The 18,516-nt window shown below is 45.1% G+C and overlaps 1 protein-coding gene across 1 annotated transcript in view; it reads right to left on the reverse strand.

Annotated features, from left to right (window-relative positions):
* Positions 1–17,865, reverse strand: part of LOC115204150 (protein turtle homolog A-like) — a 52,824-nt gene extending 34,959 nt beyond the window's left edge. Inside the window, exons 1-3 of the mRNA XM_029769510.1 lie at positions 17,435–17,865; positions 13,426–13,520; positions 13,139–13,333 (exon numbers count right to left, since the gene is read on the reverse strand). Coding sequence (XP_029625370.1) covers positions 13,139–13,333; positions 13,426–13,486 — 256 coding nt within the window. The 5' untranslated portion in view covers positions 13,487–13,520; positions 17,435–17,865. The remainder of the gene's footprint in view (positions 1–13,138; positions 13,334–13,425; positions 13,521–17,434) is intronic.
* Positions 17,866–18,516: the final 651 nt, after the last annotated feature.

Here is an 18,516-nt window from a genome sequence, read left to right on the forward strand (position 1 = left end):
GGGAGAGAGATAATAGGGTGAGAGAGAGGGAGAGAGAGATAATATTAGGAGAGAGAGGCAGGGAGATAATAGGGAGAGAGTGAGAGGGAGAGACATAATATGGAGAGAGATAATAATAATTTATATTATCGCTCTCCCCTCTCTCGCTTCCCCAGTTGTTTAGTTCATTTTTATTCCAATCTCCTTTGCATTAGCGTAGCCTCTTCTGTAGCCTGTCAACTATGTGTCTGTCTGTCCCTGTTCTCTCCTCTCTGCACAGGCCATACAAACGCTTCACACTGCGTGGCTGCTGCCACTCTAACCTGGTGGTCCCAGCGCACACGACCCATGTGGAGTTCCAGGTCTCCGGCAGCCTCTGGAACTGCCGGTCTGCGGCCAACAAAGGCAGAGTTCATCTCAGCCTATGCTACCCTCCAGTCCCTCGACTTCTTGGCGCTGACGGAAACATGGATTACCACAGAAAACACTGCTACTCCTACTGCTCTCTCCTCGTTTGACCACGTGTTCTAGCATACCCCGAGAGCATCTGGTCAGCGGGGTGGTGGCACTGGAATCCTCATCTCTCAAAGTGGACATTCTCTCTTTCTCCCCTGACCCATTTATCTATCTCCTCCTTTGAATTCCATGCTGTCACAGTCACTAGCCCATTCAAGCTTAACATCCTTATCATTTATCGCCCTCCAGGTTCCCTTGGAGAGTTCCTCAATGAGCTTGACGCCTTGATAAGTTCCTTTCCTGAGGATGGCTCACCCCTCACAGCTCTGGGTGACTTTAACCTCCCTACGTCTACCTTTGACTCATTTCTCTCTGCCTCCTTCTTTCCACTCCTCTCCTCTTTTGACCTCACCCTCTCACCGTCCCCCCTACTCACAAGGCAGGCAATACGCTTGACCTCATCTTTACTAGATGCTGTTCTTCTACTAATCTCACTGCAACTCCCCTCCAAGTCTCCGACCACTACCATGTATCCTTTTCCCTCTCGCTCTCCTCCAACACTACTCACTCTGCCCCTACTCAGATGGTATTGCGCCGTCGCAACCTTCGCTCTCTCTCTCCCGCTACTCTCTCCTCTTCCATCCTATCATCTCTTCCCTCTGCTCAATCCTTCTCCAACCAATCCCCTGATTCTGCCTACTCAACCCTCCTCTCCTCCCTTTCTGCATCCTTTGACTCTCTATGTCCCCTATCCTCCCGGCCGGCTCGGTCCTCCCCTCCTGCTCCGTGGCTTGACGACTCATTGCGAGCTCACAAAACAGGGCTCCGGGCAGCCGAGCGGAAATGGAGGAAAACTAGCCTCCCTGCGGACCTGGCATCTTTTCACTCCCTCCTCTCTACATTTTCTTCCTCTGTTTCTGCTGCTAAAGCCACTTTCTACCACTCTAAATTCCAAGCATCTGCCTCTAACCCTAGGAAGCTCTTTGCCACCTTCTCCTCCCTCCTGAATCCTCCTCCCTCTCCCCCTCCTCCCTCTCTGCGGATGACTTCGTCAACCATTTTGAAAAGAAGATTGACGACATCCGATCCTCGTTTGTTAAGTCAAACGACACCGCTGGTCCTGCTCACATTGCCCTACCCTATGTTTTGACCTCTTTCTCCCCTCTCTCTCCAGATGAAATATTGCGACTTGTGACGGCCGGCCGCCCAACAACCTGCCCGCTTGACCCTATCCCCTCCTCTCTTCTACAGACCATTTCTGGAGACCTTCTCCCCTACCTCACCTCGCTCATCAACTCATCCTTGACCGCTGGCTACGTCCCTTCGGTCTTCAAGAGAGCGAGAGTTGCACCCCTTCTCAAAAAACCTACACTCGATCCCTCCGATGTCAACAACTACAGACCAGTATCCCTTCATTCTTTTCTCTCCAAAACTCTTGAGCGTGCCATCCTTGGCCAGCTCTCTTGCTATCTCTCTCAGAATGACCTTCTTGATCCAAATCAGTCAGGTTTCAAGACTGGTCATTCAACTGAGACTGCTCTTCTCTGTGTCACGGAGGCTCTCCGCACTGCTAAAGCTAACTCTCTCTCCTCTGCTCTCCACCCTCTCCGAGTTGGGCATCTCCGGCGCGGCTCACTCTTGCATTGCGTCCTACCTGACAGGTCGCTCCTACCAGGTGGCGTGGCGAGAATCTGTCTCCGCACCACATGCTCTCACCACTGGTGTCCCCCAGGGCTCAGTTCTAGGCCCTCTCCTATTCTCGCTATACACCAAGTCACTTGGCTCTGTCATATCCTCACATGGTCTCTCCTATCATTGCTACGCAGACGACACACAATTCATTTTCTCCTTTCCCCCTTCTGATAACCAGGTGGCGAATCGCATCTCTGCATGTCTGGCAGACATATCAGTGTGGATGACGGATCACCACCTCAAGCTGAACCTCGGCAAGACGGAGCTGCTTTTCCTCCCGGGGAAGGACTGCCCGTTCCATGATCTCGCCATCACGGTTGACAACTCCATTGTGTCCTGCTCCCAGAGAGCTAAGAGCCTTGGCGTGACCCTGGACAACACTCTGTCGTTCTCCACTAACATCAAGGCGGTGACCCGATCCTGTAGGTTCATGCTCTACAACATTCGCAGAGTACGACCCTGCCTTACACAGGAAGCGGCGCAGGTCCTAATCCGGGCACTTGTCATCACCCATCTGGATTACTGCAACTCGCTGTTGGCTGGCTCCCTGCCTGTGCCATTAAACCCCTACAACTCATCCAGAACGCCGCAGCCCGTCTGGTGTTCAACCTTCCCAAGTTCTCTCACGTCACCCTGCTCCTCCGCACACTCCACTGGCTTCCAGTTGAAGCTCGCATCTGCTACAAGACCATGGTGCTTGCCTACGGAGCTGTGAGGGGAACGGCACCTCCGTACCTACAGGCTCTGATCAGTCCCTACACCCAAACAAGGGCACTGCGTTCATCCACCTCTGGCCTGCTGGAAGCACAGTTCCCGCTCAGCCCAGTCAAAACTGTTCGCTGTTCTGGCACCCCAATGGTGGAACAAGCTCCCTCACGACGCCAGGACAGCGTAGTCAATCACCACCTTCCGGAGACACCTGAAATCCCACCTCTTTAAGGAATACCTGGGATAGGATAAAGTAATCCTTCTAACCCCCCCCAAAAAAAGGATATAGATGTACTATTGTAAAGTGATTGTTCCACTGGATATCATAAGGTGAATGTATCAATTTGTAAGTCGCTCTGGATAAGAGCGTCTGCTAAATTACGTAAATGTAAATGTAAATAATAGGGAGAGAGAGAAAGGGAGAGAAAAACTAGGGAGAGATAGGGAAAGAGGGAGAGAGAGGAGGAGAGAGATAATAGGGAGAGAGAGAGATAACAGGAAGAGAAAGAGATAATAGGGAGAGAGGGGGAGAAATATAATAGGGAGGGAGAGAGAGATACTAGGGAGAGATAATAGGGAGAGAGAGAGATAATAGGAAGAGAGGGGGAGGGAGAGATAATAGGGAGAGAGAGAGAGATAATAGGAAGAGAGAGGGAGGGAGAGATAATAGGGAGAGAAAGAGGTAGAGAGATAATAAGGAAAGAGATAAAAGGGAAAGCGAGAGAGAGGGGAGATAATAGGGAGAGAGTGAAATGGAGAGATAATAGGGAACAATAGAGAGGGAGAGGGAGAGAGATAATAGGGAGAGAGAGGGAGAGTTAATAGGGAGAGAGTGCGAGAGGGAGAGAGATAATAGGGAGAGATAATAGGGTGAGAGAGCGATAAGAGGGAGAGAGATAATATGGAAAGAGTGAGAGAGAGTTAATAAGGAGAAAGAAAGAGATAGAGAGATAATAGGGAGAGAGAGGGAGATAATATTAAGAGAGCGAGGGAGAGAGATAATAAGGAGAGAGAGGGAGAGCTAATAAGGAGAGAGCGAGAGGTAGGTAATGGGGAGAGAGAGGCAGGGAGATAATAGGGAGAGAGCGAGAGGGAGAAACATAATATGGAGAGAGAGAGGGGGAGAGATACTAGGGAGAGAGAGAGGGAGAGATAATATAGAGAGAGATAGAGTGGGAGAGATGCTAGGTAGAGAGAGAGAGGGAAAGAGATAATAGTAAGAGAGAGAGGGTGAGAGATAATAGGGAGAGAGATAATAGGGAAAGAAAGATGAAGAGAGATAATAGGGAGTGAGAGAGGGAGAGACAAAATAGGGAGAGAAAGAGGGAGAGAGAGAGGGAGAAAACAGGGAGAGAACAAGATAATAGGGAGAGAGAGGGGAGAGAGATGATAGGGAGTGAGAGAGGGAGAGAGAGATAATAGGGGGTGAAAGAGGGATATATAATAGGAGAGAGAGGGAGAGAGATAATAGGGAGAGAGAGGGAGATATAATAGGAAGAGAGAGAGAGGGAGCGAGAGAGGGAGAGATAATAGGGAGAGAGAGAGGGAGATATAATAAGGAGAGGAGAGAGGGAGAGATAATAGGGAGAGAGAGATGGAGAGAGATAATAGGGAAAGAGAGAGAGAGGGAGATAATAGGGAGAGAGATGGCGAGATAATAGGGAGCAAGAGAGAGGGAAAGGGAGAGAGATAATAGGGAGAGAGAGTGAGAGGGAGGGAGAGAGGCAGGGAGATAATAGGGAGAGGGAGACAGGGAGATATAATAGGAAGAGAGAGAGGGAGAGATAATAGGGAGAGAGAGAGGGAGAGATAATAAGGAGAGGAGAGAGGGAGATATAATAGGGAGAGAGAGATGGAGAGAGATAATAGGGAAAGAGAGAGAGGGAGACAATAGGGAGAGAGATGGCGAGATAATAGGGAGCAAGAGAGAGGGAAAGGGAGAGAGATAATAGGGAGAGAGAGTGAGAGGGAGGGAGAGAGGCAGGGAGATAATAGGGAGAGAGCGAGAGGGAGAGAGCGAGAGGGAGAGACAATATGAGAGAGAGAGGGAGAGAGATAATAGGGAGAGATAATAGGGAGAGAGGGAGAGAGATGATAGAGAGCGGGAGAGAGATAATAGGGAGAGAGAGGAAGAGAGATAATAGGGAGTGAGAGAAAAACTAGGGAGAGATAGGGAGAGAGAAGGAGAGAGATAATAGGGAGAGAGGGGGAGAGAGATAACAGGAAGAGAAAGAGATAATAGGGGGAGAGAGATAATAGGGAGTGAGAGAGAGATACTAGGGAGAGAGAGGGAGAGATAATAGGGAGTGAGAGAGAGGGAGATAGATAATAGGGGGTGGGAGAGGGATATATAATAAGGGGAGAGAGATAATAGGGAGAGAGAGAGGGAAAGAGAGGGAGAGAGATCATAGGGAGAGAGAGAGGGAGAGATTATAGGGAGAAAGAGGGAGAGCAATAATAAGGAAAGGGATAACAGGGAAAGAGAGAGAGAAGGAGATAATAGGGAGAGAGAGATGGAGAGATAATAGGGAGCAAGAGCGATGGAGAGGGAGAGAGATAATAGGGAGCGAGAGCGAGAGGGAGAGAGATAATAGGGACAGAGATAGTAGGAAGAGAGAGAGAGGGGGAGAGCGATAAGAGGGAGAGAGATAATAGGGAGAGAGAGCGGGAGAGGGATAATAGGGAGAGCGAGAGGGCGAGAGATACTAGGGAGAGAGAGGAAGAGAGATAATAGGGAAAGAGAGGGAGATAGATAATAGAGAGAGAGAGGGGAAGAGAGATAATATGGAGATAGAGATGGAGATAGATAATAGGGAGAGAGAGGGAGAGAGACAATAGGGAGCGAAAGATAGGTAGAGAGATAATAGAGAAGGAGAGAGATAATAGGGAGAGAGAGAGGGAGAGCGACAATAGGGAGAGCGAGGGAGAGAGAGGCAGGGTAATGCAAACAAATCAACTCTGTAATAAGATTAGTGGGGCTTAGCGTGGGGTTTCAGTGAAGGCATTGTTGATTTAAATACAATCACAATACTGGCCCATTCACAATACTGGCCCAGTGTCCCTCTTCTTTGGCAGCCATTGTCCCACATGGTCATTCTCTGGCACCACATCCACCACTCCTCCCCCTCTTTCTCTTGTTCTTCACTGGCCGGTCCCTCCCCTCTTTCGGCCCTCTAATTCTCAAAATAACTACTCCTTGTTGACTGCAATGTCAGTCTCTGTGTGAGTGTTTCACCCATGTTCTGGGAAAAGCTCTCTTTCTCACCCATTAGTTCAGATACATGTGTGGAACATCTGAGTCCCATTTGATTAATAATAATATGTTTCCATTGTATGCCCAGTCTAGCAACTCAGAAAATGCAACCACATCCCATTGCACTGAATGCATCACTAACCAAAGTCCAGCCAGGTTTCATCATGGCCTCGGCTTTGAGATGACAGACCAACAGAAAAGCATCATGTCCACCCCTAACAGCACAGGCACATGACGTAATGGATCCGCTCAAATAACCCACCTAGGATAATACACTGCTCAAAAAAATAAACGGAACGCTAAAATAACACATCCTAGATCTGAATGAATGAAATAATCTTATTAAATACTTTTTTCTTTACATAGTTGAATGTGCTGACAACAAAATCACACAAAAATAATAAATGGAAATCCAATTTATCAACCCATGGAGGTCTGGATTTGGAGTCACACTCAAAATTAAAGTGGAAAACCACACTACAGGCTAATCCAACTTTGATGTAATGTCCTTAAAACAAGTCAAAATGAGGCTCAGTAGTGTGTGTGGCCTCCATGTGCCTGTATGACTTCCCTACAACGCCTGGGCATGCTCCTGATGAGGTGGCGGATGGTCTCCTGAGGGATCTCCTCCCAGACCTGGACTAAAGCATCCGCCAACTCCTGGACAGTCTGTGGTGCAATGTGGCGTTGGTGGATGGAGCGAGACATGATGTCCCAAATGTGCTCAATTGGATTCAGGTCTGGGGAACGGGCGGGCCAGTCCATAGCATCAATGCCTTCCTCTTGCAGGAACTGCTGACACACTCCAGCCACATGAGGTCTAGCATTGTCTTGCATTAGGAGGAACCCAGGGCCAACCGCACCAGCATATGGTCTCACAAGGGGTCTGAGGATCTCATCTCGGTACCTAATGGCAGTCAGGCTACCTCTGGCGAGCACATGGAGGGCTGTGCGGCCCCCCAAAGAAATGCGACCCCACACCATGACTGACCCACCGCCAAACCGGTCATGCTGGAGGATGTTGCAGGCAGCAGAACGTTCTCCACAGCATCTCCAGACTCTGTCACGTCTGTCACATGTGCTCAGTGTGAACCTGCTTTCATCTGTGAAGAGCACAGGGTGCCAGTGGCGAATTTGCCAATCTTGGTGTTCTCTGGCAAATGCCAAACGTCCTGCACGGTGTTGGGCTGTAAGCACAACCCCCACCTGTGGACGTCGGGCCCTCATACCACCCTCATGGAGTCTGTTTCTGACCGTTTGAGCAGAAACATGCACATTTGTGGCCTGCTGGAGGTCATTTTGCAGGGCTCTGGCAGTGCTCCTCCTGCTCCTCCTTGCACAATGGCGGAGGTAGCGGTCCTGCTGCTGGGTTGTTGCCCTCCTACAGCCTCCTCCACATCTCCTGATGTACTGGCCTGTCTCCTGGTAGCGCCTCCATGCTCTGGACACTACGCTGACAGACACAGCAAACCTTCTTGCCACAGCTCGCATTGATGTGCCATCCTGGATGAGCTGCACTACCTGAGCCACTTGTGTGGGTTGTAGACTCCGTCTCATGCTACCACTAGAGTGAAAGCACCGCCAGCATTCAAAAGTGACCAAAACATCAGCCAAGAAGCATAGGAACTGAGAAGTGGTCTGTGGTCACCACCTGCAGAACCACTCCTTTATTGGGGGTGTCTTGCTAATTGCCTATAATTTCCACCTGTTGTCTATTCCATGCACAACAGCATGTGAAATTTATTATTTAATTTATTTTTATTATCAGTGTTGCTTCCTAATTGGACAGTTTGATTTCACAGAAGTGTGATTGACTTGGAGATACATTGTGTTGTTTAAGTGTTCCCTTTATTTTTTTGAGCAGTATATTTAATTACACTACTACCCAATATCATTTTACCTTTTCATTTGTTGATGAATGACAACAAACAGATAAAATCAGCATCACTAAAATACGCAACACTTACACATAGGCCAAAGTCAATCTACTATCACAGCTTCACATTTGTGTAAATATCAGCATGTGTTGGTTGCTGATGGGACTTCCCAGGCACCTAAGGATATGACATGTAGAATCTACAGTTGAAGTCGGAAGTTTACATACACCTTAGCCAAATACATTTAAACTCTGTTTTTCACAATTCCTCACATTTAATCCTAGTAAAAATTCCCTGTCTTAGGTCAGACAGGATCACCACTTTATTGTGTTAAATGTGTCACGCCCTCACCTTAGAGAGACGTTTTATTTCTCTATTTGGTTAGGTCAGGGTGTGATGTGGGGTGGGCATTCTATGTTGTTTATTTCTTTGTTTTTGGCCGAGTATGGTTCCTAATCAGAGGCAGCTGTCTATCGTTGTCTCTGATTGGGAATCATACTTAGGCAACCCTTTTTCCACCTGTGATTGTGGGATCTTGTTTTTGTGTAGCTGCCTGTGAGCAGCCCCAGAACGTCACGTTTCGTTTTTCTCCTGTTTTGGTGAGATTCATTTTCATTAAAAGATGTGGAATTCCATGCACGCTGCGCCTTGGTTTATTTATGATCGGGAGTTTGAAGATAGCGAACGTGACAAAATGTCAGAATAATAGTAGAGAATTATTTATTTCAGCTTTTATTTCTTTGATCAATTTCCCAGAGGGTCAAAAGTGTACATACACTCAATTAGTATTTGGTAGCATTGCCTTTCAATTGTTTAACTTGGGTCAAACATTCTGGGTAGCCTTCCGCAAGCTTCCCACAATAAGTTGGGTGAATTTCAGCCCATTCCACCTGATAGAGCTGGTGTAACTGAGTCAGGTTTGTAGGCCTCTATGTTCGCACACGCCTTTTCAGTTCTGCCCACACATTTTATATAGGATAGAGGTCAGGGTTTTGATGGCCACTCCAATACCTTGACTTTGTTGTCCTTAAGCCATTTTGACACAACTTTGGAAGTATGCTTGGTGTCATTGTCCATTTTGTAGACCCATTTGCGACCAAGCTTTAACTTCCTGACTGATGTCTTGAGATGTTGCTTCAATATATCCACATAATTTTCCTACTTCATGATGCCATCTATTTTGTGAAGTGCACCAGTCCCTCCTGCAGCAAAGCACCCACACTACACGATGCTGCCACCCCTGTGCTTCACGGTTGGGATGGTGTTCTTCGGCTTGCAAACCTCACCCTTTTTCCTCCAAACATAACGATGGTCATTATGGCCAAACAGTTTTATTTTTGTTTCATCAGACCAGAGGACATTTCTCCAAAAAATATGTCATGCAAAGAGGCATGGAGGTTGAAGGTAGGGCTTGAAATACATCCACAGGTACACACGTCCAATTGACTCAAATTATGCCAATTAGCCTATCAGAGGCTTCTAAAGCCAAGACATAATTTTATGGAATTTTCAAAGCTGTTTAAAGGCACAGTCAACTTAGTGTATGTAAACTTCTGACCCACTGGAATTGTGATACAGTGAATTATAAGTGAAATAATCTGTCTTTAAACAATTGTTGGAAAAATGACTTGTGTCATGCACAAAGTAGATGCCCTACCCGACTTGCCAAAACTATAGTTTGTTAATAAAAAATGTGTGGAGTGGTTGAAAAACGAGTTTTAATGACTACAACCTAAGTGTATGTAAATTTCCGACTTCAACTGTATTTGCCCATCCCTTCCTTTAGACATGTCGTCATCCCAGGCGCTGGTGTTCAAGTTTCTGTCAGAGAATAGAGCAGGTAGAGTTTCACCTCTTGAAATCCTTCACTCCCCAATGTCTCCATCTTGTTCCTCTGTTAAGAGACGCTGTGATCATTTGAAATGTGAATCATCACAGTTTGGCTAAAGGCTCCCTCACGATCAACAGCAGAGATCAAACAGCTGCTGTAGTGCCAAAAGCCTGCCTCAATGAAAAATGTGTCATTCATTGAAATACAGTAGTAGGCTAATAATGGTCATATGAGTCGATGCTGGTCCACAGAGGATGGACAATATACAGGTCAGTACACTGGGGAGGGTATGAGTTCACATACATACACACACACATTTAAACAAAACAGATATATATCTTGGTTTTTTTCCATGAGTACTCATCAATTCATTTACACATAAATAATTAGTAGTTTGTGATCTGTTTTAACAAACCTTTTTTATTTTTGTACTTATGTATTGTATATTGTTTTGACTTTTTTAAATTCGTTTTTATCTATATTGTTGTCTGTCACCTGTTGCCTTGGCTGCAAATAAATAAACACAAATCAAATAAATAAAGCTCTTGGTGTATTATTATTTTGCTGTGTGGACACTGGTCAGGCAGTAATGTAGAGTACAGAATAACATGATGTTACACAGCATTTATACAGCTGTATTTACCAAAGCATTGACTATTCTCTCTCCTGGGGGTCTATATCAGCAGCTCTGTGTGTACAGAACTAACAACCTGCTCTCCTCTCCTGACCACATCTCTCTACACAGCAGCCTATTCCTCCCTCTCCTCTGCTCTACATACACAACTCACACTGAAAAAAGATTCAGCTCTTTCTCCTCCATAAGAGAGGGGAGAGGGCTGACCTATCCAGAGGACATAACTCTGAGTTTCTCGCGTTTGCTTCGGCAAGAACAGCACTGAAGACTGAGGCATCCGTCATCAAGTAATATTAACCTGAATAGCTATATTGTAGCTCTACTCTATGGATCTTCAGCACAGTCACTGAGGCATAAAATAAGGGTATAATGTATTAAAACTAGGGCTGGGAATTGCCAGGGACCTCATGACATGATATTATCACGATACTTAGATGCCAATACGATACGTATTGCGATTCTATATGTATTGCGATTCAGTACTGTGATTTGATATTCCAAACATATTGCTCAACATATGTCTGCTGCCGAGAGACAAGAGAGTGCCACGAGAAAATTAGTTTTGATCAGTCATGGAAATAAAAGTGCTGAAAACATTTTGGCTCACTATTCAAAAAGAAGATGGAAAACAAGCTATAGGATGAAAAATACAGGAGTTTTGGTGCAGGTACAGCCGACTAGCTCTAGCTAACACCACCTACAAATCAATACTTGAGTTTTGGTGCAGGTACAGCCGACTAGCTCTAGCTAACACCACCTACAAATCAATACTTGAGTTTTGGTGCAGGTACAGCCGACTAGCTCTAGCTAACACCACCTACAAATCAATACTTGGGAGTCAAATATCGATATAAAGGCATTGTCTAAAAATAATATTGCAATATGTAACTGTATCGATTTTCCCCCATCACTACTTAATACCAGCATAGTCATTTTGAATTCATGAAGCATGTTTAACATATGATTAAATACAGGTTGAGCTGACCACAACCCTGAGAGTCCCCCGTGGGAATCGAACCCACAACCCTGGCGTTGCAAACACCATACTGTAGAATACGGAGCTAAAGTGTTTGATATGACAGGTGGACATTGAGTCTAACTGACAGAACATTTACATTACATTTTAGTAGATGCTCTTATCCAGAATGACTTACAGTAGTGAATACATTTCATAATATTTTTTTTCTTCTCCGTACTGGTCCCTTGTGGGAATCAAACCCACAACCCTGGCGTTGCAAACACCATGCTCTACCAACTGAGCCACACGGGACCACAACCCTGAGAGACAACCCTGAGAGACAAGCTGAGGGGCTGTCTAACAAAATACACCTGGAAGAGACACGCCTGAGGAAGGGAACTCAACACCTCATTTACCCCCCACCAAACCGCCCCTTCCCAAGCTACACCTGTCCTTCCCATCAGTCACCAGTTAGCTGTGAGAAAGGTGGACATGAGCTTTTAAAATGATCTGTTTGTTACTGGAGAAGGGTGTTATTACTGGTCATTTTAGACTCTTATTTGTTTCCATGGCTTCAGAGGGTTTTTTCACCTGACAGAATCAGGTGCTGCTGTTTAGAAAATAGGTAGAATACTATTGCCCTTCCTCCACTATTGTCAAACGTATGTTGTTGTCCCTACCAAAAAGGGTTTCCCTACAGGGACAGCCGAAGAACCCCTTTATAACCCTTTTTTCTAAGAGTGTAGGATGTTAATTTGAGCCAGTTCGCTACAGCAGGAAAATAATCCTGCAGCAACAGGAAATGTGAAATATTATGTGGATTATAATTAAAGTACATTTGTGTAGGGGTTGCTACATTTTTCGTAAGAGAAAATCAAGTCTGAAATTTCAAAGTGGAAATTCCAAACTTCAGAAGCCTTTTAAAACCTAAAATACACTACAAGTTTTACATTTCCTGCATTGCAGGAAAGTTCTCCTGCAACAGGGTGATCAATTTACGATCATATATCTGTACGTACCTACTTATTATGGCTTGTCATCACAGGCTGCTGACTGACTTTATTACCATGTACATTTCTGTATCGTTATCGTATTTTCATGTTTGGTATCAGTGTGTCATCTGGATACCTAACACTCTGATAGGAATTGGCTGAGCAGGTGTATAGTGGGCTTTCTGAGCCCTAGCCAATACACAAACATGAACGCATCTGCGCCCGTGCACAAATTCCAATGATCAGAGAGGTCGACAGGTCAAATCTCACTCCCACCAGCCCTTTGGAACACAGGACAATCCTAACTAAAGGAAGATGAAAAACACTTGAGAGTTTCAAGGACAGATGCGGTCACAAAAGGTATTTTTTCTCTATTGAAGATCCCTTTTCCCCACAGACCCTATGGCAGAATGGGAACAATAGACCATGATGCAATCTGAGAGACCCAACTAACACAAAACCCCCAGCTCCAACAAAGCATCCTGATGATGGAAATGGATGGATGGAAAGACCAATGGGGTGTGGTGCAGTTAGGAGGACTGAAGCTGTTTTGAACTAACGTTACTGTTAAGGTAGGATATAGGTAGAATGAAGTCTGGATATACTATGAATGTAGGAAAGGGGGCATGAGAGTGTAAATGGACAAGGCCTCTAGAAGTGGCTGTGCTGAGACAGTCCTGATATTGGGCTGAAATGAAAGACTCTTAAGGTAAGATTAGATCCCAGTTGAGCTCCTGATAGGATGAAGACGGACTTACCCTTGTAGTTGGGATGCACCCGAGGAGAATACACTCCAAACTTGATCAGGACTGGGATGTCGAAGCCCTGGCGCACCCATTCCACCACGTGCAGGAACACAGACGCACCCGTGTCAGTGGGTGGCAGTCTACACTCCATCTCCACCACACCCCCTTCCTTAGCACGCACCTCCGGCTTCTGACCATGGCTGACACCTAGGAAGGCCAACACAAAGTGTTGTTGTAACCTGAGTAGAGAGTGAACGACAGATAGTTCATTACAGAGGGAATGTATAAGTACTACTCACACAGCAGGTAGAGTGCAGTCACCATGGTGACATCCAAGAAATAGCCCCTCTTTGGTCCCATAGCTGCCAGTCACACAGCCTCCAGCATCATTTACCTGTTGGCAAAAAGACACACTTGTCACATATTGCATCTTCCAACCTGTCACCTATCTCCATACAAGCAGGCACACGAGAGAGAGAGAGAGAGAGAGATAGAGAGCGAGAGAGAGCTGACAGTTGTGTCTAGCTTATAGACACATGGGAGATGTGTTTACATTTCCAAAGTAGCTTTCTGAAGATTGGAATTCACCCCATTTCATCAATGGATCAAATGGATATCCAACAAGCAACCCTGTCAAAAGCCTCCCAGCCCGAAATGGTTCTCATAACATGAATGCCCATTAAATAATTGGAGAGTCCGCTGTGCAGAGAACCTGACCGGCTGGAGTAAGAATCAGTGTTGTTTACTCAGAGAACCCAGTTGAACTCGTTTGCTGGGTCTGTCAGGGACTGCAGTTACCAGTCAAGGAGATAAGCTGGGTGGCAGGAGACACATACAGCAGCCAGAAGCATTGTACTGCATGTGGTGCATCATTCATTGGTGTCATAAAGCTTACAATACTCCTAGCAGGTCAAAGAAGATATTGAGCATGTTTTCATGATCCACTATGTCAAAACCATGATGAAGGTTTCCAGTTAGAGGGGGGAAAAAATCAATACATGTCTCAAAAAGTCAGAGCTTACCCCTACTATTATAATCTATACATTAGACCTGAATGCCATCCATGGAGCTAGAGATACATTGATTGATTTTCTGGAGTCCCCCACATGTACGATGTTCTCTAGAGGCGCATGGGACTGGGCAAGCTCATGTGAGGGAGTGATTTAACAGAGGGTGGGCTAATAGTCCACTCAGCTCTCCATCCACACACCCAGAGTTCCCAGCACACTTTTACCACACACTCCTAACAGCAGCTTATTACGCTAAGTTAATTACAGCCACTGCTAGACCACAAGAGCTATTTTTAGAGGGTGGGAGCAGCACCGCTCACCAAATCCCATGGGCACATGTCATACATACAAACAAGTCCACCAAGGATCCCACCAAATCCCACAAATACAGCAACATATCAACATACGAACAAATCCACCGAGAGCTGCAGTCAAGCTGAACAGGATTTCATACCAATTAAAATGCATTTCAAATTGAAATCAAAAATATTGAATGCATATGGAAATACATTTAAAAAAAAGTTTTATTAACTGATAAGAACTGGTAAGTACAGCAAGTCATATTCTATAGGTCTTCATGGTCGTTACAAGAGAGAGTGAGAGAGCAAAAGGTTGAGCGACCGCTCCCTGAATGGCCTACTGAATATGAGCAGCGGCAAGACTCACTCAGGTAACACAATTGGCAAATAGGTGATAGGCTACGTATCTGGTGAAGCTCATCATAAAACTCTATGGCAGTCTTCTGCACAAAGTCAAGATGATAAACGGAATGCGATAGACTGTCTTGTAAGTTGAGCAACATAACCAGTAAGTCTCTAGTACTACGGTAATAATCGTTTTGAGTGTGTTTGTCTGTTGTCACTCTATTTCAATTGCATTACTAATCGATTGCTTTGACCATGAGTCAGACAGCAGCAACCAAAGATACATGTAAAACAGTGTTGTTTGCTGCTTCTTATCTTTCCTCCCAAACAGAAAGTGGGTGAGGTACGACTGAGGATGAAAGGCTAGTCAGTCAGAAGGGTTTGTTGTGTCAGAGGAAGGCCCCAAAAATTGTCAAAGACTCCAGCCACCCTATTCATAGACTGTTCTCTCTGCTACCGCATGGCAAGCGGTACCGGAGCGCCAAGTCTAGGTCCAAGAGGCTTCTAAACAGCTTCTACCCCCAAGCCATAAGACTCCTGAACATCTAGTCAAATGGCTACCCAGACTATTTGCAGTGCCCCCACCCCCTCTTTACACTACTGCTACTCTCTGTTGTCATCTATGCATAGTCACTTTAATAACTCTGCCTAAATGTACATACTACCTCAAACAACCGGTGCACATTGACTCTGTATTTTTTTTAAACTGCATTGTTGGTTAGGGGCTCGTAAGTATTCGGTGCGTGTGACTAATAAAATGTGATTTGATTTGCACACAGAGGGCTGACTGTGTTTCTGTGGAGAGAGAGAGAGAGAGAGAGAGAGAGAGAGAGAGAGAGAGAGAGAGAGAGAGAGAAACATGCTCATTATCGGTAAAGCTCTTCAACCGTGGTAACCTAGGCCTAGTCTCCCTCACTACACTTCCTGCCACCAGCTAAGCAGCGTTACCTTACAAACACACTGACGACGTTAACAACACAAAGCTCCTGCAATGTGTGTACAGCAAAAATAACAGACCCTAACCAATGGGAAATGCCTGTCTTGATTTCTCACCAGACAGGAGAGCAGGGACGGCAGGGACAGGGTTACTGGTGAAATACTACTACATTTAATCAGGTAAATGGGCAGCGATAGATTTGTAGCCGCCAGAGAATACTAACCCTTTTACCTAGCTGTATAACCCAGCCATAACCCCGCCTGGAAACTGACTAGGGAGGGAGCTCTGGACACTCTTACAACAGACGCTCTCTAACCAGATGTGCACTTAAGTGGAAAATATTCCAACTCATCCATTGCCACTATGGGTGTGAGAGAGATGTTCTCATTCTCATTCTATCCTGTGACATGGAAGAGAAGGGTTATGCCGATCATATGTGTGTTTTTGGGGTAAGGCATTGGCTACAATATTCAGCGAGGTAACAAAGACTCCACGCCTCTGAGTGATGCCAGAAACCACCATAATGAAACATCAAATATTTGTAGATGTTCTGTGAAGGTGTGTGTGTGCGCGTGCGTATGAGTCTACGGTCATGCATACATGCGCCGAGACGTAGACGTAATGGATTCTAAAGGGGTCTTTCTTTGTGTGGTGGTCAGCGGTGGATGGATAAGCAGCTGTATTCCACACTCCTGTTCATCCAGGTTGATCGTGCCAGCCGTGGTTTGGGGACAGAGCAGAGGGGATGAGGACTAGTTATTCCTAGTAAAGAACAGAACAAAGCCCTCACATCCCCCTGCTGGGGTATTGTGCTCTATCCATAACTAATGAGGCCCATCATTCTCAACAGCACATGTGAAGAGGATAATACCAAATGTGGTGAGGTGATATAAGCCCCAAGGTACATGGGTATCTTCTGAGTAATAATAGCATAATAAGAGGATAGTTTTCCATGAACATAGAAATGATCTGAGAAACAATGACATTCTCACACATCAGTTTGGAGGAGAGTTACCCATAGATATCTTGCCACTGGATTGGAATTCCATCATGGCCGATGCAGATCACATTTCTAGCCTATTTTGACCCCTTTTCACTCAGTACTGATCACAGTCTCAATTTACAAGGCATCAACAGGTATGATTGGTATGGTTTGTTAAATCTACAGTGAATTGCCATCACCCCCACAACCCTTATTCACAGCAATGTTAGCAGCGATTTTACAATAGGCTATATAATACAATAACTTTTGGAGGAGAAATGTTGCACTTAGATTACTTATATAGGCCCATATGATATCCTAAGGTAAGAGTAAAGTCCTGTCACCACACATGACTCCAGTGATGCAGAAGGACTTTACATTTGAGCATAAATAATGAATATGAGGCTTGCATGGTTGTCAACTGCAAACATTGGACCGGAATATGATCAACCCACAGGTCTCTTACACAAATATCCCAGGACCTTGTTTGTCATGTCTGACACATCTGAGCATGTACAAGTGGCAATTTCAAATGTCTGTCTAAAATAAAGTTCCTCAAAAGGAAGTGGCTTTCAAAATGATTTGAGACAGGTGAAGACACATTTCAGTCCTTCAACAGGTTAAAGTCTAGACGTTTCGATTACTAAATAGTAATGCCCATACAAAACAGACACACGGTCTCTTCAAGTTGTCAGGGGGAAAACAAGTTAGTTTAATACAATTAACACAATTTACCTGCGTTATACACTTTTACAAGTAACGGCAGGTTGTCTTTCCATTTAGTGCGTCAGTCTGAAGCCTTCTTTCAGTAATTCCTTTAGTCTTCAGCGTGTACAAGTGGCAGGTGTTTAATTGTTTTGTTCTCAGGTGCCAAATATGTTGTTTCAAGTTTCAACTAATTTGCTGATTCTTACTGAAACATCGAATGATATCCGCAAATAAATGATGGTGGATTCTGCGCTGAATTCTTTAACAAATAATTGATAGACGCGTTGTATCTCCGAAATTGTTCCTCGCCCGCTGTAACATTCAACAGGTAGGCATATGAAGATTCAAGATACTTCCACGGTTAGAAAGTCCCCTAAAACGCAGAGAATAACCTTCCAGACACATTTGACTCTGATTCTCCGTGGCAAAGGTTTCTACACTCTCACCTCTTCCGTCTTCATTGAGCAGTTTAACCAATCGCCTCTTCTCTCTCTCTCTCTCTCTCTCTCTCTCTCTCTCTCTCTCTTTCTCAATTCAATTCAAGGGCTTTACTGACATTGGAAACATATGTTTACATTGCCAAAGCAACTGAAATAGATAATTAACAAAAGCTAAATAAACAATAAAAAATGAACAGTAAACATTACACTCACAAAAGTTCCAAAATAATATATCAATCAATTAATTTATAAAGCCCTTCTTACATCAGCTGATGTCACAAAGTGCTGTACAGAAACCCAGCCTAAAACCCCAAACAACAAGCAATGCAGATGTAGAAGCACGGTGGCTAGGAAAAACTCCCTAGAAAGGCCGGAATCTAGGAAGAAACCTAGAGAGGAACCAGGCTATGAGGGGTGGCCAGTCATCATCTGGAGATTATAACAGAACATGTCCAAGATGTTCAAATGTTCATAGATGACCAGCAGGGTCAAATTATAATAATCACAGTGATTGTAGAGGGTGCAACAGGTCAGCACCTCAGGATCAAATGTCAGTTGGCTTTTCATAGCCGATCATTCAGAGTATCTCTACTGCTCCTGCTGTCTCTACAGAGTTGAAAACAGCAGGTCTGGGACAAGGTAGCACGTCCGGTGAACAGGTCACAGTTC

Source organism: Salmo trutta, chromosome 12, assembly GCF_901001165.1.
Source record: "Salmo trutta chromosome 12, fSalTru1.1, whole genome shotgun sequence".
NCBI lineage: Eukaryota > Metazoa > Chordata > Actinopteri > Salmoniformes > Salmonidae > Salmo > Salmo trutta.